This window comes from Eleutherodactylus coqui, chromosome 10 (genome assembly GCF_035609145.1).
Source record: "Eleutherodactylus coqui strain aEleCoq1 chromosome 10, aEleCoq1.hap1, whole genome shotgun sequence".
In the NCBI taxonomy this organism is placed as follows: domain Eukaryota; kingdom Metazoa; phylum Chordata; class Amphibia; order Anura; family Eleutherodactylidae; genus Eleutherodactylus; species Eleutherodactylus coqui.
Genome location: NC_089846.1, coordinates 37571324 through 37598946, shown reverse-complemented (window position 1 = coordinate 37598946; position 27623 = coordinate 37571324). Strand labels below are relative to the sequence as shown.

At 44.7% G+C, this 27623-nt stretch overlaps 1 protein-coding gene across 2 annotated transcripts in view; it reads right to left on the bottom strand.

The window, feature by feature from the left end:
- Positions 1-27387, bottom strand: part of GTF3C3 (general transcription factor IIIC subunit 3) — a 34310-nt gene extending 6923 nt beyond the window's left edge. The window contains exons 1-14 of one of the 2 annotated variants that reach the window (XM_066580826.1): positions 27301-27387; positions 24612-24761; positions 22687-22801; positions 20587-20780; positions 19894-20017; positions 16474-16665; positions 16067-16232; positions 13047-13194; positions 8232-8298; positions 6895-6989; positions 5771-5942; positions 5277-5479; positions 3988-4089; positions 3179-3314 (exon numbers count right to left, since the gene is read on the bottom strand). In XM_066580826.1, coding sequence (XP_066436923.1) covers positions 3179-3314; positions 3988-4089; positions 5277-5479; positions 5771-5942; positions 6895-6989; positions 8232-8298; positions 13047-13194; positions 16067-16232; positions 16474-16665; positions 19894-20017; positions 20587-20780; positions 22687-22801; positions 24612-24713 — 1816 coding nt within the window. In that variant the 5' untranslated portion in view covers positions 24714-24761; positions 27301-27387. The remainder of the gene's footprint in view (positions 1-3178; positions 3315-3987; positions 4090-5276; positions 5480-5770; positions 5943-6894; positions 6990-8231; positions 8299-13046; positions 13195-16066; positions 16233-16473; positions 16666-19893; positions 20018-20586; positions 20781-22686; positions 22802-24611; positions 24762-27300) is intronic. The other variant, XM_066580827.1, reaches the window with a different exon arrangement.
- Between the last annotated feature and the right edge of the window lie 236 nt (positions 27388-27623).

Here is a 27623-nt window from a genome sequence, read left to right as displayed (position 1 = left end):
CCCAACTCGATTATTCAATTCTATGCGCAAAAGAATTAGCGTCCAAATTTTACGTACATAATCTAATTTTCTCACTTTCTGGTGTCATAGAAACAGGAAATTTGGCACGAGCATTGATTATGTCATAAATAGGAAAAGGTCATAGGTCCCAACTCCATTATTCAATTCTATGCGCAAAAGAATTGGCGTCAAAATTTTACGCGCGGAATGTAATTTTTTCACTTTCCGGTGTCATAGAAACGTGAAATTTGGCACAAGCATTGATTATGTCATAAATAGGAAACGCTAATGGGTCCCAACTCGATTATTCAATTCTAGCGCAAAAGAATTGGCATCAAAATTTTACGTGCGGAATGTAATTTTTTCACTTTCCGGTGTCATAGAAACGGGAAATTTGGCACGAGCATTGATTATGTCATAAATAGGAAAAGCGAATGGGTCCCAACTCCATTATTCAATTCTAAGCGCAAAAGAATTAGTGTCCAAATTTTACGTATGTAATCTAATTCTCTCACTTCCTGATGTCATTTTATATGAAGGAAACGTCGCATGGTTGCCTCCACGTGGGGTTTCCTGGGTAACGCAGAGAACTATGCAAAATGGTGAACATATTTTTTTTCCTCAGTATCTCTAAAGTAACCATGACTTCATAAGCTTTTCCGTGTGAACACTAGATAAACACCAGTACCAAATTAACTCGGGCGAAGCCGGGTATATCAGCTAGTACATATATATATGGGACCTAAATCATTTTTGCATTTTGCTTAATTAAAAAAAATTCTGCACAGTTTGTCTTCTGCAGCTACAGTATATTATTGGTTGTTGTTCATCATCTGTTGACTGACTAATATATGCCTGAATATGGGAACTTTCATGCTGTCACATTTACCTGGGTGCTAGTAATTGCATTGAACTATTTGCTGTGCTTACCAAAACTACTGGGCCAGTGGTATGCATGTGCGGATTAGATGGAAATGGGGGCTTCCTGGCCGACATCAGAATAGGTTGGTGCACATGTCTGGGCCCTCTGGTGACATCACGGTCGGTGCTGGATGCATCTTACTATATGATTGCAGTAACACGGATCCCTATGCCCCACCCTTGACTCTGCGCCAGTCCACTATGGGAGGGGGGGGGGGTATTTCAAGTCTATATGTTATATCCAGCTTTGAGTGTTGCTCTGAATATATTTTACTAGTAGAGATAGTCCATCCCAGGACGATGACTGTAATAGAAAATGCAGCCACTTGAGTGCAGAGTTAAAGTTCCAGGATGCATGTTCTATTTTTGGGTGTTTTCAGCCCTGTGTCGCCCATTGAAATGAATGGGCAGCAATTTCAGCACTGCTGAAAACGCGGCAACACTTGGTGCCGTGTTTTTGGCAGCGTTAACCGCTCACCGATTTTCGGGGGGAGGGCTTGCAATTGAAGCCCTACCCTGAAAATCAGTCCCAGCTAGGCTAGATAAAGAAAAAAAGAAAGTAATACTCACCTAGCCGCTGCAGTCCAGGTCGCGGCCGCTGGTCTCTGCCGCTAATCCGGGCTTCCCCTGCACTCACAAGTCTATTGCCGTAGGTCAGGTTTGAGAACCCCGCCTCCAGCAATAGAGTGCTGTGATTGGTTGTCGGCGCTGGCTCGATGCCCAATCACAGCCCTTCATTGACTGTCTCAGCCAATCAGAGCTTACTATTTAATGATGTACTTGAATATTCATGTATTATCAATGCAACTGGTTACATGATATATCTATTTGTGGCAGTACTAGTTATAATCCCCTCTTAATTTATTCATCCTGATATTATGGCGAGTTTGGCATTTTAAATAAGTGTTGATTATTGCAATAAATATTACTTTTGTAGGTAGTTCAAAGCTCCATTTTTTTCTTGGTGGAATATAGCTTTTACACAGTACACAGAAACTGCAGACTGAGTCTGAATAGGAGATCCACCAGTGAGGCTGGAATGACGGTTTGGTTTCCCTCTGCTCCCTCCTCTTCTGAATTATCAGCTATTATTAGTTATCAGCTAATTTATTACCTCAACACAGTTTATTGTGGTCATAAATTAGAGAGGAGAGATAAGTGCTGATGACAAAACAGTCAGTCCAGCACACTAACGGATCTCCTACTGTAACTCGGTTTGCGGTTTCCATATACAGCGATATGTAGAAGCTGCAGAAAACCAACACTGCAAAATTTTTAATGGCAAAAAGTGATGTCAGTCCAAAATACATGTACTTAAGTGAAAAAATATTGCACCTCAAAAGGTTCCAAAGCCTTTAACGGGAATCGGTTCCACGACCTAAAATTGCTTAACAATGACTCTGTTCTTTCTGGCATCAGCTGACAAACACATGTGACTGCTGCAGCCAATCACTAGTCACAGCCATGACCTTCTATAGCCAGCGATTGGCTGCAGCAGTCACATGTTGTGGTCAGCAACAACCAGGAAGGACAGAAAGGTTGTAAAGCAATTTTAAGTTGCGGGAAAATCCCTTTAACAAAAAGCAATCAAATTGCTGCTCATGGCTTTACAATTCAGCAAGTGCTAGTGCACGCGTGTGCTAGGCATTAGAGATGAGCGAGCGTACTCGGTTCGGGTGTTTTTGCACTCGAGCACCGCTTTTTCCGAGTAACTGACTACTTGGACGAAAAGATTCGGGTGGCACCGGGGGTTGCAGAGGGGAGTGGGGAGAGAGAGAGAGCTCCCCCCTGTTCCCCACTGCTACCCCCTGCTCCACCACGCCGCCCCCCCGAATTTTTTCGTCCGAGTAGTCAGTTACTCGGAAAAAGCGGAGCTCGAGTGCAAAAACGCCCGAACCGAGTACGTTCGCTCATCTCTACTAGGCATCATTCAAATGGCGCATACCAATTATGGCCCCTACTGGCTTCATTAGGTGCACATGATTGCCATTGTGTCTCTCTTTGGCATGCAGAAGGGCTGTGCTTCAGTTTCTCCATTCAATATTTGGGAATGTCCGAAAAGCATGTGCTTTTCTTTCAGGAACAGTAGCAGTCTTGCAGCTCAACCCCATTCAAGTAAAACTTTATAAATTACCCCCAGATCATCAGCGCTGGACTAGCAGGGAATTAATAGGCCAGTAATTTATTTGCAGCGGGGATTTCATTTTTTAAAACCCTTGGACAACAACATCTTGAAAAAAAATAAAATAGTTCTTACCCTTTGCATCAGAATTTGCCGTCTCCTGCTCATCGGTGTCAGAGATTTTATCTCTAGAGACTTTAATCAGATATAAATGCCTTTCTCCAGATTTTGAACTGGAAATCAAACAGACCTGCGCTCGATTCATTGCAATCTGTAACCAAGCAACAACCCATTAATACAAACTGCTTTAGGGTGGCTTCACAGCTGCAGAGGGGATCCGCTATCCTGTTCTGTTTGGGGAGCAAGAAAGGGGAATCCCCATGGCTGAACAGACCCAATGGACTGTAATGGGGTCCATTCAGATTCCGCTCAGCTGCACAGCTTTTAAATTGCTGCATGCTGCACTTTTCCTTCCAGTACCTTGAGCTGGATCTGCAAAACCAAACCCCCCCCCTTACTTTACCTTCAATGCCTTAAATAAAAAAATTAAAAAAAGAAGGATCGAAGACAATACCAAAGTGAGGCCACATAAGTCATAAAGAGCAGTGAGCAGTATTTTGCAGAACAAATATGCATACGCTAGTGTGAGTGAGCCCATTGTGTAGTGTCATACGGCCTGACAGGGAAGGTGTAGCGTTAGGCTCTAACCTCCAAGCTCCACTTCCACCCCTCCAGTCTGAAGCTGCATTCAAAACATGGCAGTTACATTCTAGAACGAGTTTCTAACAGGCTGTATGGATGGCAGTCCCCCCCCCCCCCCCCATTCCTGGAGAACCCCTTTAATTACCAAACGGCGACTGCTGCCCTAACTGCACTTCTGATCTACTAAAAAATACCACTTTTGGGAGACAAATCCTCTCTGACAATATACAACTTGTACTTACTTTCAGTAACATGGCAAGCATTGTAAGTAAAGTGTCCACATAGTGGAACATTTTTCCTTGAGAGTAAAGTAGGGTTGACCGGTGGAGCAATAGTTTCAGTTCCTGAAAGACAAAAATCGTTAAAAAAAAACAAAAAAACTCAGGAAAAATTTTAAAAAGTGAATACAACAAAAAAAAAACAAAACTAAAAGAATGTTCAAAAGTTATTTTGAAGTCAGTTTGACCCTTTTTTGTGGTTCTGCACATGTAGATTTATAGATAAGACACACTCCAATAAAAGGGAGTGTATGTAACATGCCCAATGATGTGGCTGTATGGAAACGCGTACAACCCGTGATCACACGTCCTATTACGATTTAGGCCTAGCTGTGAATGTATGGCTCACAATTTGGCATAATCGTTATTTCTTTTCTTTCTCTTAGATGTGGATTGGTTACATGTCCCTATGTGATGCTTGGGTAAAGGACATTTTACATGGAGCTATTTGTTTCAGTAGACGAGCGCCAATCAATGAGTTTGGTGCTCGTCTACGCAGCCTAATTCAGACTCTGAAGGACAAGCAATCGTTCATACCCCATAAAGAATCATCGCTGCCAGCAGCACTTCCCCCCATTCTCACAGGTATTTGTGCGGCCAACAACTTTTTTTTCCAGTTGCACAAAAGGTGCCATCAGCCAATTAGTATTTGCTCATTAATGAGCTCATAAACTGCAGTTTCACAAAGTTGGACAGTTGTCAAAATAAGTGTTCTGATGAATCTAAGTGCCTGGTTGTTGGTTCATGTAAAGGGGGCTTAAAGGAGTTTTCTGGTAACTGGACAACATGCCCCCTTTAATGCCTCCTCTGGTCCCCGTGATTGTTGTTGTGACAGATGTCATTACCAGAAGTCAAGTGACTTCTGCGGGGTCACGTTCCTCAACTCCTTGCATCGTGACACTCAGGATGTGAGCACTGATGCCAGGAAAAGGAGTGGTGATGCTGCAGCGATCACCTGACTTCCGGTGACATCTCTCACAGCAAACTCTGGGACTACAGTGGGGCAGCAGGGAAAAGGCAAGTATAGCTCCTCTTACTTTAGCACAGGGGGCATATTGTCTAGTAACTGGACAACCCTTTAACGCCTTATCAGACATGTAGTTTCCAGAGCTACTGTCTGCAGACAGCAATTTTAACAAACAAGATGGCAGACATTACTTGGATTATTCTCTTCTGTATTAGAGACTGTCTTAAGGAAATGTAAAGCATATTATTGGATGGTGGGTATCCCTTCTAGGGAGGACAAATTCTACCTGTTGGGCAGCATTTGCATCCTGTGCCAAGGTATCCGGATCATACATTGGTTCTAGTGCTTCCAAAGCTTTTTCTGGGTGGCCAAGTTGCTGCTGAAGCGTAGACAGGGAGATCCTTGCATCCAAGTGTAAAGGAGCCATGTCCACCACCTTACAGTAACTCTCCGCTGCTTGCTCCATGTGGCCTAGAGCTTTCAAACAGTCTATTAAAAAAAGAAGGCAGTTCAAGGTCAGGTAGGGCGTTGCATACTTTCCACATGATAAACGGATGGACCGTACTGTACTCTAAGAGGCTTCAATCATAAAATACAGATCATAGAGATAGTCATTTCCTTTCTCAGTCTTTATCTGTAAGTTAAGTGATTTTGTTCCGGTAGCAAAACTTTGGCCTTACATGACCCCGTCTTCATTATAGTGGTTTGCATTGCATGTTCTAACCTGCTTTCTGGTCCATTATCACGACCTTGGTCTATGAGGTTAATACATCCGTTTACCTGCATGTCGTAGCCACACAACAGCCAGATTGTATTTTTCAGAGCACACTAATGCACTCAGCAGCGGCAAAGCCGAGTTATATTCTCCAATATCCATAAAAGCTTCTGCGACGTCTAGATACAAGTCTCCCATTTCTTCTGGGTTTTGCTCCATTAAAGAGGTCAGCATGGGCTAAAGGAACAAAACAGAAGGAAATGCATTAAATACATTGCATCTCAAAAGTGAGGAAATTACCATATAAAATGTATAAAATAAGTTTTTGGCAGACGGTGATCCAATTTTGCAAACTGCAGTGTAAGGGGGAAAACTATTAGACCATGTCACCAGGATGTCAGCCATTTTGAATGCTGGCATCATGTATTCAATGCCAATTATGCCGATGGGAAGGTAGGTGTGCGATATATAAAACTGGCAGAGCATTTCACCAAAAAAAAAAAACAATGGTGTGGAGAGAAAGGAGAAGGGGGGGGGGGGGGGGGTCTGCTGGACTTCCCACTGATACTGTGTCCCTCTCTCTCCTCACAGAAGGCTCATTGGACCCTCCGCAGTGAGGAGGAGATTGAATGGAACAGCGGTCACGCATGTGCAGTGCTGCTCCCTTATTTTTCAATGTAACTGCCAAAGATAACCGAGCGCTTGTACAGCTATTTAAGTCAGCCCCATTGAAATGAATGGAGCAGCGTTGTGCATGTGCAACCCCTGCTCCATTGAATTCCAAGTTATTGCAGGAGCCACAGCAAGTCCACAATGACAAGAGTGGGGGTCTATTTTAGTAGGGGTTATCCAGGGAGAAAAGAAGATCCAAACCAGGTCAGTGCGGTGGAAAAACATAAAATAAATACAGACATTCACCTCATCTGAGCCACCACATGTCCATTTCCACTGGCACCTGGTCTTGCATTGGCTTTCACTTCTTACTGGACATTGCTGGCACTAACAGCACAGGGGCGAGCATCAATGGAACATGCTGTCGGGCATTATTTGCCCAACAGCTCGTCTGATGTAAACGTGCCATTAGACGGTGTAGACACTTAGCGTTTGAAGAATTGTCTGTCTGTTGCCAATCGGAAGACCGATAACTGCCTGATGAATACACAAGACTCTTGCACTGACTGTCACTTACACTGACAGGTTCCAGAATATTTAGATGGATCAAGCAAAGCATCATTTTCACTGTAATATCTATTGGAACTCCTTCAGGAACATGACACATGACTTCTACAAAGGAGACAAAAATAGGCATTGTTAAACGTAGAAGTGAGATGCCAATCTATAACCCAAGTATGTGGTTTAAAATCTGTCGCAGCAGATAATCAGAATGGTTATAAGATGCCAGTAGCCACACCAACAGCGCCGAATTCTAGTCCACAGTATTGAGTTGGTGTGATAGTGTAAACACAGTACTAGTGACAAACTATGTAATATCAGGTGACATGCAATATATTCATAAACCGTTCAAAAATAAAGGAAAAAAAGCACTTCTGTTCCTTCACCATTCCATGCGTAATAATGTCAATTATTTGTACAGTCTAGCATTAATACAGTGAAGAGATCCCGATTTAAGTTCTAGCTGCATCTCCCTCCTTTAGTTCATATGTGTCATCTACACACAGATGATACACACTATTAGGCTTTGCTCAGACGTAGCAGATTTGGTAAAGATTTTTTGCAACGAAAATATGTGCACCATTTGGTGAGGACGTGGATCCGCAGTAGATTTTAGCTCTTCTAATTGAAGGTGTGAAGTCTGCTGCGGATCCAATTCACCATCTGTACCCAATTGGTGCTGCTTTTTCTGCTGCAAAAAAATCCCTTATGTGAACGCACCCTTAGGCTGGATTCACACGAACGTACATTGGCTCGGTTTTCACGCCGAGCCGATATACGTCGTCCTCATCTGCAGGGGGGGGGGGGGGATGGAAGAGCCAGGAGCAGGAACTTAGCTTCCGCCCCCTCTCTGCCTCCTCTCCACCCCCTCTCCGCCCCTCTGCACTGTTTGCAATGAAAGGAGGCGGGACGGGGGTGGGGCTAAGTCCTGAGAATTAGCCCCCACCCCCGTCCCGCCTCTCCCCATTGCAAATAGCGCAGAGGGGCGGAGAGGATGCAGAGAGGGGGCGGGAGCTCAGAGCACTGCTCCTGGCTCTTCCAGGCTTCCCCCCTGCAGAGAGAGATGACGTATATCGGCGTGAAAACAGAGTCGATATACGTTCGTGTGAATGCAGCCTTATAAGGAAGATGTAAGGAGTCAACAAGGCTGCGGTACATTGGACAACAGTTGGACACGAGGAATAATTGTATACGTTCATGAGTTACAGAAACAAATGAGCCAATTGTTGATAAACTCAGGTTATATGCAGGATCTTATAGATCAACCATAGATGTGAGCACTGTAAAAAGCACTTGACCATATGTCCGTATTAAAACAAACACATCATACACATGCACTATCATGAAGGGTACCTGAACTGTCCTCAGGAGCACAGCCGTCCTTTTTATTCAATGTAATTCCAGAATGTTGAGTGATCACCTTAAAAAAATTAAATTAAAAGGTCAGGTGAAACCACAAGGTCCGTTATGTCACATTAGGGTCTATCTTAAAATACAATCATTTATTTTATCAGTCATTTAATTTTAGCACTTTCTGTTTTTACCCCAGAACAAGAGCTGCACAGAAATACAAAAGAGGAAGAAAACCTGCTGTCAATGGAAACATAGGGGCAGACTTAGGCCTCATGTCCACGGGCACGCACGGGTTCCATCTGCTGAATCTCAGAGGAATGCAGCAGTGCCCGCGGACATGGACAGAAAAATACGTTTTCTTACCTGTCCAAATCCAGCGCGGGTCTCCTTAGTGCCAGCCGGATCCTTTCTTCAGCACGGGGGATGCGTGCAGACGTGCCGGATGCATGCGAGGTGCAATTTTTTCTTTTTTGAAATATCCTGCTTTCGCACGGATCCGCGGCACATACACAGTGACAGCTGTGCCTGTGCCGCGGATCAGACGGCTTTTTTATTGATTTCAATGGAATCCGTCCCTGCAGGATCCGCAGAAAAATGGGGCATGCTGCAAAAATCACATCTGCATGCTTTAAATTGTTTTATTGTTTTGCGGATGCTAATACATCCCTATTGGCGGATCGATTTGCGGATGCCCAGCACGGGTTCCACAAATTAAATCCACCTGTGCACATTCGGCCTAAGGCTTAATGTGCACAGGCGGATTTTATTTATTGAAACCGCGCGGGATATTCGCAGCTCTAACCGCCCATAGAGAAGCATTGGGTATCAGCACAAGTCCTGCGTATTTTATTGTAAATGACTAGCGGATGCCACAGGTGGATACTAAATCACAGCATGCTCCATTTTACCACGGATCTGGCTCCATTCATCATTATGGAAACTCAGGATCCGCAGTGCATCTGAACATGCATTTAAATGCATTTGCGGATCCGTTGCAGATTTGAAGGTTAGAAGCAATTAGGGAGGTAGGGAAAAGGCTGGGAGGTGGGGGTTGCAAATTTTTTTCCACGCGAATGATCCACAGTGCATCCGTGTAGAAAAAAATCTGCAATCCGCGATCCCCCGCAAATCAATTGTAATGCATTCGCTATGGAAATCTACATGAAATATCCACACGTGTGCCGTGACCAGGAGGCCTTACGTAACTCTTTCCAATCCAGTGTCAGACCTAATCTGACATTGAGATTTCCCTGCATTAAGCCGCTTTCACACGACCGAGAAAAATCGCATGAGATTTGCGTGAGACGCAAAAATCGCGCACGAATATGAACCGCATTGTTTTGAACGGAGTCTTATACACAAGCGATTTTTTTTCTCGCACCACAGGGAAAAAAATTACGGCATGTCTTATATTTTCGCGTTGCTCAGAACGTATTGCCTGTTGTTTTCAATTGGTCAGGAACACACATCGCATGGCATGTGATGGGCACACAAGCGTGATGCGAGGTTTCCCATTGAAAACAATGGGAAACACTTGCCGATCCTCTCAAAGCCATGCTGGAGGATTGCTACTTCCTAGAAGTGATGGGAGGAGGTTTTAACAGAAAAACACCTTGTATCCAAAAGTAAATCGCACGTTGGCGAGCACGGAATCAGGCAAAGTGCCACGGCCCGATATCGTGCTCGCCCCTGTGTAGGAAGCCTTACTCTGATGTAGGGCGAGGTCTGACATGTTTCTAACACGATGCAGGACAGGTCTCCGATGTCAGAGACTGTTCTGTATATGTATATTAAGCTAAGCAGGACAGAGCAGGCTGTTAATAGTAATAATCATTTATATAGCACCACAATATTCCGCAGCGCATACAAAAACAGGGGGATACAGAATGACAAAAGTGGAGAGCTTTGTGGATGAAGGTAATGAGTTATACTTATGTATAACAGCCTCCGAAACATATGCTATACAGATTGTATGCAGTTATAGGATGCCTCTGTAGGGCGCTGTACAACAGAGATAGAGAGATAATCATTAAAGAAATCAGAAATGAATGGAGTCTTATTATATAAGTGTGAGACACTGAAGGGGTTAATTGTGGACGGTCACTATATTTCGCCGGGGTTCAGGTATTACGCCTATTAGGTAAAGGGAGTTTGTGTCTCACTTCGTGAGACACGGGGAAAAAACAGGGTGTAACGTGATCTTCAGCAAAGTTAGTTGCTGGAGATGTGTTTATAAAACATGCTTGTGCCTGTTTTTTTTTTTTGAATGGCAGGCTTGGTAGTGGGGCTGTCCATTCCACCCCCTCCACTCCAGGTCTTATTAGGGGGAAGCAAGCTCCCCAGGTGTAGAGGCTGGGTAATTAGCCCAGTCCATAAAGTCAGCTATGCAGGCAGGGAAGAGTCCGGGTACAGCTAGATGCTGGTCTTATGAGACGCCTTATCCCTTCTCAAGGGACAAACTGGACTGTGTGGTTTTTGTGCGGCTGCAGTGAGCCGTCCGTATAGACAGGGAAGAACTCCGTATAGTAAGTGCTGGATAAGCAGGATTTTTGTTTATGCCTGAAGTTAAGGCTGCATTTTGTTTATTTTACGCCTTCTAATAAGCACAGGCCAAGTCTGTATGGACTTTATCTGTTGTGGTCTCTGACTGCCATTTACACTGCAACCCCGTGCTCTACCTTTAGGCTGGGTTCACACAGGGCGGATTTGCCGCGGAATTTCACCGCCGCTAATCTCGGGATTAGCCAGCCATGTGGACGAGATTTCTGAGAAATCTCGTCCACACGGGACGGCCAATCCGCTCCGGTAAATCAGGCTGGAACCGCAGCCGCGGCTTCAGAATATGCAGCTTGTCTATTTTTTTTTCTCTCCGCTGCGGCCGCGCTCTCCTCTATGGGAGCGCCGGCCGCAGCGGAAGAGCGAGCGGCCGCGCCGCTTCAAAGCCGCGGCGGTTCTCCCGGCGGAAATCTCACGGTTTTTGCTGCGGCCAAACCGCGGGATTTCCGGCGGGAATACGCCTAGTGTGACCCCAGCCTTAGCTAACTCTCCCACATAAGTTACATCAATATACACATATTTACAGGATTATTTTAAGATCTTCCTGATGTGAAACTCTCATAACAAATGTTTATTTTTTTAAATTGCTAATAAAACCTTCATGAAAAACACATTTTTATACGCTTCTGTCAAATAATTCCAAGGAATCCAGAAAGCGCTTTTGCATCCAAAATAAATGAGAGCTGGGGAGTGGGCGGGTGGCATGGAAATTGGATTGGAAAGGGTTAACACCAAAAACTGGCATAGAAAGCTTGCATATTTTGGCGCTCACCATCTTGTGCACAAAAACTTGTTATTTTCTGGTATTTTGCATCCGCCGCACTATGATTATTTTTTTTTTTTAAGTGGGTAGAGCTTAGCATTAGGAGACGTGGCTGCTTACAGCCTATCAAATTTGTTAAGATTTACGCCAGCTGGTGTGAGTTATAGCCAAAACCTCATCAGTTTGTAGCTGGCGTAGATTTGATGAACAGAAATCCCGAAGATGCAACAAAAGTTTTATGAGACTTTGAAACTTTTAACGCAGTTGGCTCTCTTCACCTTAGTGTCTAAGTAAATCTGAGTGTGAAAATGTGAATCAGAAGAGCTGGCGGCATTCAGTTCATGCATTGTACTCAATAGTAAACAGTATGCAGTAAGCTCCTCCGAGAAGAAGCTACACACAGAACTGCATCATTTAACTGTACACTTAGGCCGCCTGCACACGAGCAGATTTGTATTGCGGAATCTGGGGAGGGTGTCCGCCCCCGGGTTACACAGCGAATACTGCCCACAGCATGCAATGGAAAAGCAATTTTTCCTGCACACGAGCGGAAATCAGTTGCAATTTTCTGCTCGCGAAGGAAAGATCGCAGCATGCTCCATTTTTGCCCGGACTCTACATGGACGGCTTCCATTGAAATCACTGGAAGCCGTCCGACCCGCGGGCCTTCAATGGTTGACAATACGGAAAAGTTGGGAAAAAATAAAACATTAAAAAAAAAAAAACCTGTACTGCGCATGTCCGATGGCTCGCCAGCCGGACCATCCACAGTATAGAAGACAAATAAAGGGTATGCGGGGTCGCTGGCAGGGCACAGGGTCCGATTCCAGTGCGGGATCCCGAATCCAGAACCCGACCCATTCGTGTGCAGGCGGCCTTAGACTAGCTGCATGCTTGTATGAAAAAAAAAAAAAAGTGTGTTGCGTCTTTATAAAAAAAAAAAAAAAAAAACTGTATATTTTTTTTCAGACATGTGTGGCCTCCGTACTCTGATACTATTCAGTCCATGTGCCAGTTTTTTTTTTCTCTGTATGCCTTGCATTGACTTGAACGGGACTTGAACGGTTGAGTCTTATATTGGTCTGTATGTATTCTGTTTTTGTTTTTTTTTAATAGATTACACATGGGTGAAAAAAAAAATAAGCTAGTAAGCAAGAGGCCATATGCATGGATTTTGAAGCTGTGTATTAGTAAATGTTGCTCCAAAAACTGACACGTCAGAAAGTCACATGGCCAGTGGTAATCTTTAATACCCATGACTATCTTGGGGTAAGGCCAAAAAGCTAGCAGTGCATTTTGCTTGCATGGCAGTAATACTTTGGAATATGTTCCAATGCATTATAATAATACAAAGATAAAAACTAAAAGACCACTCGTGGGACAAAAAAAAAAAGGAAAGTTATTTGGATGACCTGAAAATAGATCTTAAAGAAAAACTCCTGGAATACCCAATTTATTTGGAAACCCAAAGTAAAACAGTAATCATCTAGCAATACCTCAAGTGCCTTTTCATATTGGTTGTTGGAGATGTAAAGCTCTGCAGCAATATTAACATCTTCGATTGCCACCAGACTTTGATGTTTGGAAAATGCTTCTTCGATAATAACGATGGCCGAGGAAACATCGTTGGTTTCATAATAAATCCTGAAAGCAAAAAAGAGCAAAATCAAGATTTTTGTATTTACCGTAAAATATCTCGTCTTGTTCATTAGAGGACAAAACCAAAGACTGTGAGGTGGACACTAAGCAGAAAAAGTGTTAGCTCCTTCTACAAGCAGTAGGAGCAGCCAAGTAGGATATAAAAAACAGTCAAAAACTGCAACCCCAAAGAGAACTCTCCAACAAGGAGGAAGATGTATGAAAGCCTTAAGATCAGACTGGGTGGGTGCTGTGTCCCCAATGAAAGAGACGAGAAAGATTTTACTGTAAGTACAAAAATCGTATTTTCACATCAATATTATTGGGGGACATAACTGAAGACCGTGGGATGTTCCAAAGCAGTCCCTCGGGGGCGGTGAAAGTATACAACGACGCATGCGGTCAGTTTATGGCCGGCTATAAAACTCTTCAACCCGAGGGAGGCGTCTGCGGATACAAAAGGAGGCACCCAGTAAAACTCTGAAAAGCTGTACAAAGAGGTCCATGTAGCAGCCGTACACAGTTGAATAGCTGAAACACATTGTGTACCGCACACAAGGCACCCACCGCCCGAGTGGAATGTGCAGTAACAAAGAAGGGAAGCATTCTGGCCTTAGCGGGGTAAGACTCTTAAACTGCTGATCGGATCCAGTGACAGATGACCTCCTTGGAAGCCACAAAGCCACATCTTGGGCCATCAGTGATAACGAAAAGAGTCAGAGCACCTGAAAGAGGTAGGTCCGCAAGGCTCGCACTAAATCCAGTTTGTGGACAGCGTGCTCACTTAGATGAACTACGGAGGGGCAAAATGATGTTCTCATTGAGGTGGAATCCAAAACCACCTTAGATAGTAAGGAGCAGATAGGATACAGGACCACCTTGTCCTGAGGAAGGACATTGTAGGATTTTAGCCATCTGGCTGTATCCAAGAAAGATTTACAGATAGGCCACGCAGGAAAGTTTATCTGATGTGCAATGTCTGCCAATTCTTCCAGAGGAGTGCTGGGGAATCCTTTGTCGGTGAAAACCACCATTTCTTCACCAACTCCTCTAGAAAGAGATATATGAGAGGCAAACACTTAGGTTTGGTGAAGTATTTGTCGGGAAGGTTCCATTCCCTGGCCAAAACGTCCTTGAATTCTGTATAAGAGGGAAAGACTTTCGGAGAATGATTTTTATTAGCGCTGCGAGGGTTGAGTGAAGACATCACAAATGAGAATGAAACCACTGAAAATCATTGGTTTCATTTTCATGCTTTTTCACTCACTCTCGCATTGCTGGAAAGTCTATCGCCAGTGGGTAAGGGCCCTTAGGCTATTGACCATAGTGGAGAGTTTTGAGGCCTATTCTTCATTCAGATGGGAACCAGAGAGAGACTCAGATAAGTTGCCGTCTTAGCGACTATTGTCTCTGGAAAAGGGTCAGAACACGTCCTGTCCTGGGGGGGATGGAAGGGATAACGATGCAAGGATCTTTACGACTGTCTTGAGTGAGAGGGTCTAGTCCGCTACCATAGTCTACCACATGTGTGGAAAAGTTTTCTCTATCACACGTTTGGGTACGGTTGACAGGTAGGTTGGTCCAGCCTGTCTATTAATGGTGGTAGATGCCTTGGTAATGTCAGAGACCGCCTGTGACAGGGAGCCTGCTCATTCCGGTTCAGAAGGCAGTGGGGGCTGGGTGGGAGAGGTCTATAGCCGCCTGCCGTAATGGAATGTAGTTATGGCAGAACGGATCCGACTGCCCGCATAGAAATTTTGAGCTGCTGCGAGAGCACTTTTTATTCTTCCGGCCCAAAACCGGACAGCTGGGCGGACCCCACTATAGTCAATGGGATCCGCCTGGCGCTGTTTGGTTTTGCCCAGAGACAGAATCATTTGGCCGTGGGCTCGACAGAAAGAAAAAAAAAATCTATGGAGCCTGTAAATTGTTTGTCATAACAGCCATAGAGGCACAGATGAGCATTTCTACCATTTTTTTAAAAGATCAGTGGGGGTCCCAACACCTGAACCACCACAGATCAAAAACTTCTGACATGTCACTATGCTATTCCACTTAGTATTATCAGCAGCACACTGTTTAAATCAAGCAAAATTCCTTTGCTGAGGCTCCTATATTCTCTTGCAATGCCACTAGGAAATCCAGGCCAATACTTCCATATGCACAGTCCAATATATCAAGAAAGGGAAGTGGCAGCAAGGATGGTGCAAAATATTAGAAGTCCATTTTATCCCTCCACATTAAAGTCAGTGACGTTTCAACTGTATTAGTCTTTTATCAAGCTTGACAAAGACTAATACAGTCAAAACGTCGCTGACTTTAATGTGGAGGGATAAAATGGACTTCTAATATTTGGCACCATACTTGCTGCCACTTCCCTTTCTTGATATATTGACGCGTCGCTATGCTATGTCAGAAATTCTTAAAAACCATTGTGACCCCGTCAATTGCTAAAATGAGGGCCCTGTGTCCTGCTGAGAGACTGGCAATGAAAGGAGCAGCCACGTGCATGCTCGGCAACTGTTCAATCCACTTCAATAGAAGCTCTGAAGATAGCCATATTGAGGCGTTCAGTTATCTCCGAAACTCCCAATGAAATGAATGAAGCAGTGACAAAAAAATGCGCACTACTGCTCCATTCACTTGTCAGTCTTGCCTTGGGGACAAGAGACGCTTGCTCTGGCAATTGATGGGAGTCCCAGCGCCCGGACCGCGAAAGATCAGCTAGATATTCCTTATCCTGTGGATAACTTTAACTTACTGGAATACCCCTTTAAGGACCTCTACCACCTTCTACTGCCCCATCATACTATTTTCACAAGTGAAGTTCTTACAGACTTGTGAATAACAGTGAAATAAAAAGCTGAAAATATTTTACTTAGCCATATCTCTTGCCAACTGCATGAAACGATCCCCATCAGCAGGAGACAACAGATTCAAGATGCGCCGATATCCATCCATGGCCAGTTTATGTTCTCCAACCTGCTCGTATAGGCTTGATCTCTCCCACAAATATCGAACATTGGTAGGATTATACTTTAGAGCTGGAAAATATGACAGATAGGTTATATCACTAATGCCAGTGTCTGCAGGGACTCGGGAACAGCTAATGGCTATCATCCAAGTGTCACTAAGCATAGCAGAGGGTCTTGATCAACATGAACAGTAGCAGAGCCCTTTACCGAGGATCTTGCCTCTTATAGTCATACAATTGGGTTTTAGATTATTAAAGCAAGTTTCTATAACCCAATATATTGGATTCATCCATCAAGATTGTGAACCAACCTTTGGAATAGCAAAATATAGCTTGTTTGATGTTGTCTTGCTCCAAAGACATCTCCGCCAGCCTGACCCATTCTTCTGTGTCACTCGGATTCAAATGGGCAGCAATCAGCTCAAACTGCAGGGATTTTTCCATGTCGCCTTGGTCCTCATATATCATTGCGAGTGTTGAGAATGGCTCGTAAGCCAGGGGAGCTGAAAAGAATGAACGGATATGTTCAGCAACAACTTAGATGGTGATTGATATGCCGACGTGTTCATTAACTGTAATTGAATTTGAACTGAAAAACAAATGTTTAATTTTCTCCTAACTCATTCCATTTTTGGCTTGCAGGCGGCGGAGACTTACAGACGGAGATGTGTTACAGCAAATGGATTCATAACCAGATACAAGTGTGAGGGAGGGGGGAATTATTCATCTACATGCAGAAGAATTCATTATCTATCTTGCAGAGCTTTGGTCGTAAATCTGTGCATACCTGGTCCTGGCCGGATCATCAATAGTTGATGAGCAGAGGTCCGTCGCAAGAGATCCCCATTGATCAGCTGATTTGTGACACCACTGTGGACAGAACTGGAAGCAGATAGCACTGTCAACATTATTGAGGCCTAGTTTGGTACTACAGGCACTTCTATTGACCTCAACCAAGCCAACACAATATGGACAGTGCTATCCGTTTCCAGCACTCTCCGCCATGACAGCGGTATTGCACATCAGCTGATTGGCAGAGATTCAGAGCAAACGACTCCTGCCAATGAACGATTGATGACCTATTCTGACAGTATGTCATCAATAGTAAAATTCCTGAACAACGTCTTTAAAGCAACCCTTCGGTCCTGGACTATTAAAGATGGCCGCACTAGTTCTCTTGACTACCTGATGCATCATTAGTTTAAGACACTACATGCTACTCCGATTGGTCAGTGCAGCTCACATAGGCAGCACTGGGCAATCAAAGCAGCTTGCAGGGATTTAAGCCAGGCTCACACGAGCGTGTCGGTACAGTATATTCCGTGTGCGGAATATACCTTACCAATCTCCCATAGGCAGCCATGTTTCTGCTCACACAACTTGCACAAATACGCACACAAGAAAATCTCAGCATGTTCTATCTTGGCGAGTATTACGCACGCATACATGCCAGGATAGTACATGGCAATGGGTGGCACGCAGCCAGGATGCAAGGTCATTGCATCTTGGCTGCATGTTGCGAGCTTACCTCTGACAGTCTGAATGCTGAAAGATACCGCCTTAGACTAATGATGCATATTAGTTCAGTGTGCATCAGGTAGTCAGAGAACCGGTGTGGCCATCTTTAATTTGTCCAAGACCGAAGGGTCACTTTAAAGGGCAGTAACTTTTCAAACAACTTGTGCTTCTATGATAGTCCGCGTGCCAGCTCCCGACAGGGGGACAGTAGGACGGAGTAAGGGATGAGTCATGAGTGCTGACTGGTATGCAGAGTAGGAAAAGGGAAAGATGCTCACACACCAGGAGCTGCAAATAGAGCCAATGGTGAAATCTTATGCTGTTTATACACATGTAGTCTGCTAAATCTTTCTGTACACTCCTGTCTGATGAGGTTATGTCTGTGTGTGTGTAATAGGAATTTAGAATGCAAGATCTCTCTAGTTCTCTGTGTACAGTATATAGAAGACAGCAAAGTAGCAGCTCCTCCCATTAGTCCTGAGAGGATGGAGAATCAGATATACAGCATGCAAGGGGGAAAATGGGTAGAAATGCAGGATATAAGTCATATAATGGCCAGAAAGTGTTATTCCTCATGTACGCACATGTGATAACTTTTAAGAATAAGCTATCAGAAAATTAAGGAAAGAAGGTGCTAAGAGACAGCTAATGATTAATGGTTGCCAAAAAAGGCAAGAGGAGTCGAGAGAAAAGAAAGTAAGGTCGGGCTCACATGACAGTGTTTGCCTGTGTGCCGCATGCGAACATGCAATGATGTGTACTTGTTGCGTGCCGCCAACCCCATACACTATCTCAGCATATATGTGTGCGTAATATGCAGAAAGGGAGTGCAGGCCGCAGTGTTTTTCATGCGTGTATTCCGAGTGTCTCGTGTGAGCGTCATAATTAAAGTCTATGGGATTTTGCCATTGCGTATTACGCACGCAAAAGTTGCACAGGTAATATGTAATGAGCATTTGGTCGTGAGAACCCGGCCTAACAAGGTGATTTCCTGGTGTCATAGATAAATGTTGTTTAAGCATCATTAGCATATACTAGCAATAGTTCATCAACTCCTATAACTCGAAGACTAAAAGCCCTTTTACAGGGACTGATAAATCATTCAGTGCAAATGCATTCCCCAAATGAACGGCGAACGAGAATTTGTTCGCTTCTAGCTTGTCATTCAGTTTATCTGTCTTCTTTCAGAAGGTGGGGAGTGCGATCATATTCTGAGAGAGCTCTTAAGGTGCTTTTAGACGGGATGACTATCAATCAAAAAAACGTTCAAACGAGCAAAAGTGAATGATAATTGTTCAATGTAAATACGAGCCAATGACTGAACAAGAATCGGTCATCGTTCATTTTATGCAGGCATAAGAATCATCATTGGCTCGTTCACTTGTCACTCCGTTTAAACAGCGCTATGTGAAAGACTGAACGATTCTGGTTGAATGAATAAATGATGAATCTACCTGTCTAAACAAGCTACACGAGAGCAAACGAGCTAGCGATGATGTTACATGCTAGTGCAAACGAGAATAGTCTCATCTAAAGAGAGCCTTATAGTATCTGTCTCACTCTAAGGCCTCCTGCACATGGCCAGGTTGGACCCCGCATGCAGGTTTCCCGCAGCGGAGTTCGACTCAGTGCTCCCTGCGTACCTGTCCGGCGTCTTCTGCGAGCGCTGCGGATGTGCCCGCAGGCACTCCGTCGCTAGGGGTGGGGTGGTTGACATATATCCTACGATACTTCCGTAGCGAGCACTGCAGAAGAAGTGCCGCGAGACGGATGGCTTTCATTGACTTCAATGGAAGCTGGCCATGCGTAACCCGCACAAAATCGCACCATGTTGCGATTTCTTCTCCGCGAGTGGAAAAATCGCAATCGATTTTCGCTCTTGGAGATGAAATGGCATTTGCCATTGAATGCTATGGGACTGTATTTGCTGCGGAGTCCGGAGGCAAACGCCCGCCGCGGACTCCGCAATACAAATACCCCCGTGTGCAGGAGGCCTAAGTGTCCTGTCGGGTCAGCTGTGCTTCATTTTGACTAGCATTGGGGCCCTACAGATCTATCATGACATGTCTGCTAGACATGAGATGGGGTGAATAGATACTTGATTTACAGCTGCTTCAACATTCACAATGTTACCAGATATGCGCAATTTTAATTTTCGGCCTGGAAACAAAGAGATACCTCCAAGCCTTCACATTTGTTTCCTGACTGCATACCTTGCCTAATGATCTCCATACACATCAATACAGCTTCTTCTGCCTCTCCTCTGGCAAAACGGATGTTGGCCTCTCCCATAAGACCTCGGAGGGCTCTAGGGAGCTTACTGCGAGGTCTTTTTGCCTGAACAGAAAAATGCACAATATGTAGGATCAGTTACATCGTATAAGCCTGAACATCATTGACAAGATGAACGGTAAAGAAATGCATTAGGATTAAAGAAGAAACTGATAGAATTAAGAACATTTAAGTTAAAAAAATAAATGTGCGTTTTGTGCCTACAGACTGCCCTTCATGTAAGATACTCAAATATACCCATCATATACAACACAGATGACAAAACATTTATGCAGAGCAACAGAAGGTGGATTTATACGCCGCAGTAACTGCATTAATCCGAAACCTCATCCATCTATGGCAGCTAAGGATTTTGCCGGTAACATTGCCCTTCTACCGGCAAAGATGTGCCCCCTGGCTGCTCTGGGTCGGAGGGGTTTCAGACACACATAGCGCAATATGGAAAAACGGTTTTAGAATGTTTAACCCATTAAATAAAATATTGTTTTCCTTCATGTGTCATATCTTCACGTGTGTACAGTAGGCTTAGTGCAAACGTATACGGGGTGTTCAATGAAATTAATGACATTTAGTTGTTTTTAGAGTTTACGTATTTGTCTGAGCTGTAAAAATACCTTCATCATCTTCCTGTTTTCTCTGTTAATTTCCATTTCCAGGGCAAAGACATCACCAGCCGATGGTTGTTCAGACATTTCCTCTGCATCATCTTCCTCGTCATCTTCCTCTCCATCATCTTTATCATCTTCTCCAATCATTGATGCAAATACTCTTTGAACCGATTTGCTGACACCATCTGATGTTTCCTCATCTGAAAACAACCAGTAAATAAGTTTGTGGAAATATAAACTGAGCTAAAATTACTAAACCCTAAGGGCTCATGTCCACGGGGAAAATAGGATTTAGGATCCGCAGCGGATCTCCCGCGCGCGGATCCGCACCCCATAGGGATGCATTGACCACCCGCGGGTACATAAATACCCGCGGATCGTCAATAAAAGTGATTTTAAAAAAAATGGAGCATGAAAAAAATCTGGACCATGCTCCATTTTCATGCGGGTCTCCCGCGGGGATGGCTCCCGCAGGCTTCTATTGAAGCCTATGGAAGCCGTCCGGATCCGCGGGAGACCTAAAATAGGAATTTAAAGCATTTACTCACCCGCAGCGGACCGCGAAGCTCTTCTCTTCCTCACCGCCGCATCTCCCTTGCTTCGGCTCGGCGGATGTGCCCGGCGCATGCGCGCGGCACGTCGACGACGTGCCGGCGACGTGCCGCCGGCGTCAGGAATTCATCCGCCGGCCGAAAATGAAGATCCGGCCGTGAGGAACAGCTGACCTTCGTCGCCCGCGCCGGAAAGGTAAATGCTTTAAATTGCTATTTTCGGCGCTCATGTCCGCGGGGCAGGAGGGACCCGCTGCAGATTCTCCATGGAGAATCTGCAGCGGATCTGATTTTCCCCGTGGACATGAGGCCTAAGGCCGCTCTCACACACGCGCTCATAAAAAACGCATTTTACCGGGATTTCAAGCAGCGTTTTTGAACACATTGTACAGCGTTTTTGTTTTTTACGCACCCTATCATTGTGATGGGTAACGAGGTGTGTTAAGCGCTAGAACACTCGAGAATAGAGCAGACAGCTCTTGAAAATAGCGCAGGTCTACAAAGTCTCATTGAAATCAATGGAGGCGTTCTTCCGCGATTAGCGCAGCGTTTAAACCACTGCGCTAATTGTGGTAAAAAGTGGGCCGTGGGACAGCAGCTTAAGAGTATTAAAGGGTTTTACCATGAAAAAAGTTATCCCCCATTCACAGGATAGGGCATACCTTGCTGACAGCAGGGGTTTTGACTGCTGGGAGATCCACAAATCAAGTTACCCCCTATAATGTGAAAATGGAAAACTAGTTTTCACGTTAAATACTTTTTAATATGATTTCACTGTAATAGCTCAAAACAGATAATGCTTAATAAAAATAACAGCAGCTACAAACACACCAAACTCACAAAATGAGCGTTGAGTAAGGCCGGGCTCATACGGCTGTTAGCGGAATCCACTGTGGGCCGCCTGTAGCAGATTGCAGCCGTTAGCCCAGCCGTGACCCTGCATACGGCCGTGAAATAGTACTGCGTATGACTGCGTACTCACACATCCGGTCATGCGCAGTACACCTGTTTTTTTCTTTTTGTGTATGGGCTGCGGATATATACGCGACCATAGAGAACAGTAGGCTCTATGTAGCCTATATCCGTGGTATAATAGAATATGTTGCTTTTTATTTTCCGCTCATGGATTTGGCAATTCCGGCACGCTAATGTGATCGGAACTGTATAAATCAATGCATTTGATTGCCTGCGTATTACCGCGGAGCATACGCTTGCAGTATCCGCAATTGAAATCCGGTCGTGTGTGGCTGGCCTAAGGCTGGTTTCACACCTGCGCTAGCAGTTTAGAGAGCTAGAAAGGGGAATCCATGCACCGAACGGCTCTACCTCTGTGTGGAAGCAAACAGCGCCGGATGGACCACACTGACTATAATGGAGTCCGTTCGCTTTCTGCCCATCTGCTTGGCTTTTGAATGGAATAAAAAGCGCTACAGGCAGTGCTTTCTCTTCTAGTATTTTGATGCAGATCTGCGATGGAATCTCCGACTGGAGGTTCCAACGTAGATGTGAAACCGAACTAACAATAACTAGTATATGAGGACATAATTATCAATACCTTTATCCTCGTCGTTTGCGTTAGACTTTGAAAGAACTTTTTCTGAGGTGGATGGAACATCAGGATCATCTGTGTCACATTCTACGTTTTCAGGAGTTTCAAGATTTGAAGAATCCTTAAAAAAAACATAAGAAGGCATTAAAAATATGCAAATCAGACTGATATTTTACACAAACTGAAAATTATATAGATACTCATATGTATGATTAAAGGGAACCTGTCATGTTGGAACAGCATCATAAACTAAGCTATGGTGCTGTTCATGTAGGTGGCGGGGAGTTGGGGGATGTCATTTTTATACTTACCGATTCCCTCCGGTGAAGATCATGCTGGGCATGAAGATACGATTCTTCTCTCAGTCACGTGTGTGCACTCTCCCATACTAGTCTATGGGCTAGCATGCACATGTAACTCAGAGAAGAGTCATATCTTCGATCCCAGCGCAATCTTCACCAGCGGGCACCGCAGCGTCCCCCAACTCACTACAGAAGCACCATAACTTAGCTTATGTTCCTGTTCTGACGTAGCAGGGCCCCTTTAAGTAAAACTAATCGCCAAGTCTAGGAATGCAACGCAACCCGCTCGGCATTGTAACAAGGACATGTGAACTGTGTAAAGCCATCCTGGTCAGCATGTAGAAATAAAGGCATTTGTAGGATGGGGCTCACTTGATTGTAACTTAACAACATCTCAACATAAGGGCTACTTCACAATGGCGATCGCCACAACAAAATAGTGGTAAAAATGGCAGTTTTGTTCTGACGGTCTTTGAGCTTCGGCGAGGTTTTTTCTTGTGAAAAATTGTGCATCGCGGCCGCCCGTGATTTTATTGCACAAAAGTCAATAGGAGTTTCTAATGTTAAAAATGTATCACATCACCTGAAAATTGCAAGCTGATGCATTGCGATCCGGTAAAAAAAAAAAAGTTAACATAGGGAAAAATTGCAAAAACACAGAAAGATTGGACATGCTGCAATTTTTTTTTTAAACACATCGCATGAGTGAAAACATTGCAATTGGGAACGAAACTATTGAAAATTTAGGGTTTCATAATTCTGCATTTTCACTCGCTCTCGCATTGCGTGATTTTATTGCAAGTGTGAAGGCAGCTGGATTCAGACGACTGTATATCAGCTGGGTTTTCACGTCCAGCCGATATACGTTGTCTCTCTCTGCAGGGGGGGAGGCTGGAAGAGCCAGGAGCAGTGCTCTGAGCTCCCGTCCCCTCTCTGCCTCCGCTTTGCAATAAGAAGAGGCGGGACGGGGCTAATTCTCATAGTTTAGCCCCGCCCCACCCCACCTCATTTCATTGCAAATAGTGCAGAGGAGCGGAGAGGAGGCAGAGAGGGGGCGGGAGTTCAGAGCACTGCTCCCGGCTCTTCCAGGCTTCCCCCCCCCTGCAGAGAGAGACGACGTATATCGGCTGGGCGTAAAACCGAGCCGATATACGGTTGTCTGAATCCAGCCTAAAACAGACAATTTACAAACACAGCATGATGTAGTAACCGCTTATGGGCCATTTACAGGGGACGATTATCGCTCAAAATACGTTCAAACAAATCAATTTGAGCAATAATCGAGCGGTGTAAATGCACAAATCGCTCACTTCAGGTTTTTAAACTGATTTTTCAGTGCACCTCCGCTCTATTATCCTCAATTGGGACTGTAATACATAGCCAAGTTCAAGTGTTTGGCTATCACTGGCCTTCCAATTGAAAAAAAGAAAAAACAATGGTCTCATCCAATTAAATCAAGTGGGATTTTTCTGTGCAATACCAAACCTGGCCACTGCAGGGAAAACCGGCAGCGTTTTACCGATTGGTCCATGGATGCAAGGCCTTATCCTATATGGGCGCTTCCACACTTTTCAAACACCCTGTATAACCAGACCCCGGTACTTACTACGGTCTCCTTTTATACTGTACCTTTTTCTCACGCGCCTGCCTCTCTTCTCGACGTTTCTCAAATTCCTCAAACGATATTTTCCCTTCCAGGTAATCTATGAGCTCCGGACTGAATCCAGACATCTTCAGTTTTTATTGACACAACTTTTTAGAAATTTTCATGGCTTTCACCTGGAAAATGTAAGGATAGACATCAGAAGAACGCCTGTAGTGCAAGCGCGTTTATAAGGCCTCATGCGGCCAAAACCGCGTCCGCTGTGGAGGCGAAGGGCCGCAGATTTCACCAGGACTGAAAGATCTACAAATCCTACCAGTGCATAAAATAAAGAAAAAAAAACATGCTCCCCTTTTAAATACTCCACTGATACAGGGACCGATACAGCACTGCGGGTCTGCTCCCTGCTGTTCATATGCTGCTACTACCAATCACTTCCTGCAGGAGTCACGTTCCGCTCATGATCACATGACTGCTGAGGGCAGTGATTGGCTGCAGCAGTCACGATTGATGAACTGCTACAGCAGGACAACTAAAAGCGGGGTAGGATTTTTTCCCTGCATTTTATACCTAAACGCCTTCTGATACATTTTTAAAAGTTTCGGAAAACACCTTTAACCCTTTCATGACGCAGCCCTTTTTTTTCCCCATTTTCGTTTTTTCCTCTCCCCCTTAAAAAAAATCGTAACTCCTTTATTTATCCATCGACGTCGCTGTATGAGGGCTTGTTTTTTGCGGGACGAGTTTTATTTTTCAATGGTGCTATTTACTGTACCATATAATGTACTGAAAAACTTTTAAAAAATTCTAAGTGGAGTAAAATGAAAAAAAAAAAAAAGACATTCCGCCATTTTTCAGTGCGTCTTGTTTCTACGGCGCACAAACTGCACAAAAAGCGACATGATAATTTTATTCTATGGGTCGGTATGATTACCATAATACCAAACTTGTATAGCATTTTTTTTTTACTATACTACTTTTTCTTTTTTTTCAAAGAAGTTTAATTTTTTTCAATTATTTTCTGCGGTCATTTTGTGCGCGCAATAACTTTTTTACTTTTCCGTCAACGTAGTTCAGCGAGGGCTCATTTTTTGCGGGATGTCCTGTAGTTTCCGTTAGTACTAATTCGGAATACGCACGACTTTTTGATCGCTTTTTATTGCGTTTTTTTCTGGGAGACAGGGTAACTAAAAAAGTGTATTTCTGGCGTTCTTTTTTTTTTTTTTTTTTTTCGGACGACGTTCACCGTGCGGGAAAAATAATGTGCTACTTTGATAGAGCGGACTTTTACGGACGCGGCGAATACCAAATCTGTATTTTTATTTTAATATTTAGACTTTTTAATTATAGATATGGCAAAAGGGCGGTGATTTAAACTTTTGTAACCTTTTTTTTACAGTTAAAAAAAAAAAATGTATTGCTCTTTTTGTTGCTTTACTTTTAAGCCCCCCCGGGGGACTACAACGTGCGATGCTTTGATCGCTCCTGCAGTATGACGTAATGCTATAGCATTACGTCATACCGCATTCTGATAGGCAGTCTCTCGAGGCAGCCCTGGGGCCTTTCAAAAGGCCCCTGGTTGCCATGACACCTGCACGCCTCCCCCGATCTCACCGCGGGGGGAGGGGGGCGTTCGGGGGCTTTAAATGCCGCTGTCAGAATTGACAGCGGCATTTAAAGGGTTTATCCCCTCGCCCGATCGCGGCTATTGCCCGTGGGTGTCAGCTGTAATAACCAGCTGACGCCCGCGCTGCTGTATGCAGAGAGATTGCCCCGCGACCTCTCTTCATACATACCCCGACACTCCAGGACGTAAATGTACGTCCTGGACTGGGAGGGGGTTAAGGTATCTTTGATATCCCGTGCATGATCGTGACATGGGCAGAGCTTACATGAGAAAAGAACCCATTGCGTTCAGCGTCTCGGCGTCCGCGTGGATCTATAGTCTGAGATAGAAGAATCGCAGCAGGTCTTATTTTTAGGTGAAACTTGTTCCAGAATCGCCCGTTATCTCTTACGACATCCCCCCCCCCCCCAAAAAAAAATAGACTTGCACGTAAATTGCGTCGGCGTGCGAGGACAAGGAGTTTGGTTTTTTTAAACCATTTTCAAAGCGGGAACGTACCGCACGTGTAAGACGGTCACTGAACTATAGCGCACTCACTATTACCGCACCCTACACACCGATACACGGGTCAAACTAAGGACCCGCGGGCCACGAGGGCCGGACGCAGCAGGACCGGCTCTCTACTTCTCCGGAGGACGCAGGCCGAAACCATTTTTAAACGCACGGCACCGTGTTCACAGCGCTTTTTACCGCACCCCATCATTGCGATGCTAACGAGGTGCGCTGAAAGGTGCGAAAACCGTAAAATAGAGCAGACAGCGCTTGAAAATTGCAGCACTAGAAAACGCCGCAGCTCAGCGAGGCCCCATTTAAATCAATGGCGGTGTCGTACCGCGATTACAGTAAACAGCGCATATGTAAGAGCGGCCTGAGGATTTTTTTTTGCAAAAATATTCAATGGACCCCGCTGATTTCTGTCCGCTGACTCGCAGCGCATTTTCTTGTGCCTCAAGGGTGCAAAAAATGTAGGAGCTGCTCTATTCTGTGCACCAAAGAGCCCCGTACAAGCAGTATAAAAACCAGCATGATGTATGATACAGGTTATCCGCACCAGCAGTGATATATCACACCCACACGCAATGACGTACATAACATACAGGCCTGTCCACACGTCTCCAGCACTTCCTGCAGCAGCGCCATTGAACAGCCCCCCCCTCGGCCGCAGCGCGGTCACGTGACAGCAATGGGCTGGCGCGCTCTGCGTCACGTGACACCAGCAGGCTGGGGCGCTCTGCGTCACGCAATCGCGTCGTCGGGCTGAAATGGCGGGAAGCGGTTTTGTGTGTCTGGCAGTGTGAGGTGATGATAAGCGGCGGCCATGGACGTGACTGCTGTGGCTGCTTCTTCTCTGACCGACGTATTAGCGCCGAGAACACTCCATAGCAGAGGTCCAGCCATTTCTGTAGCCCCT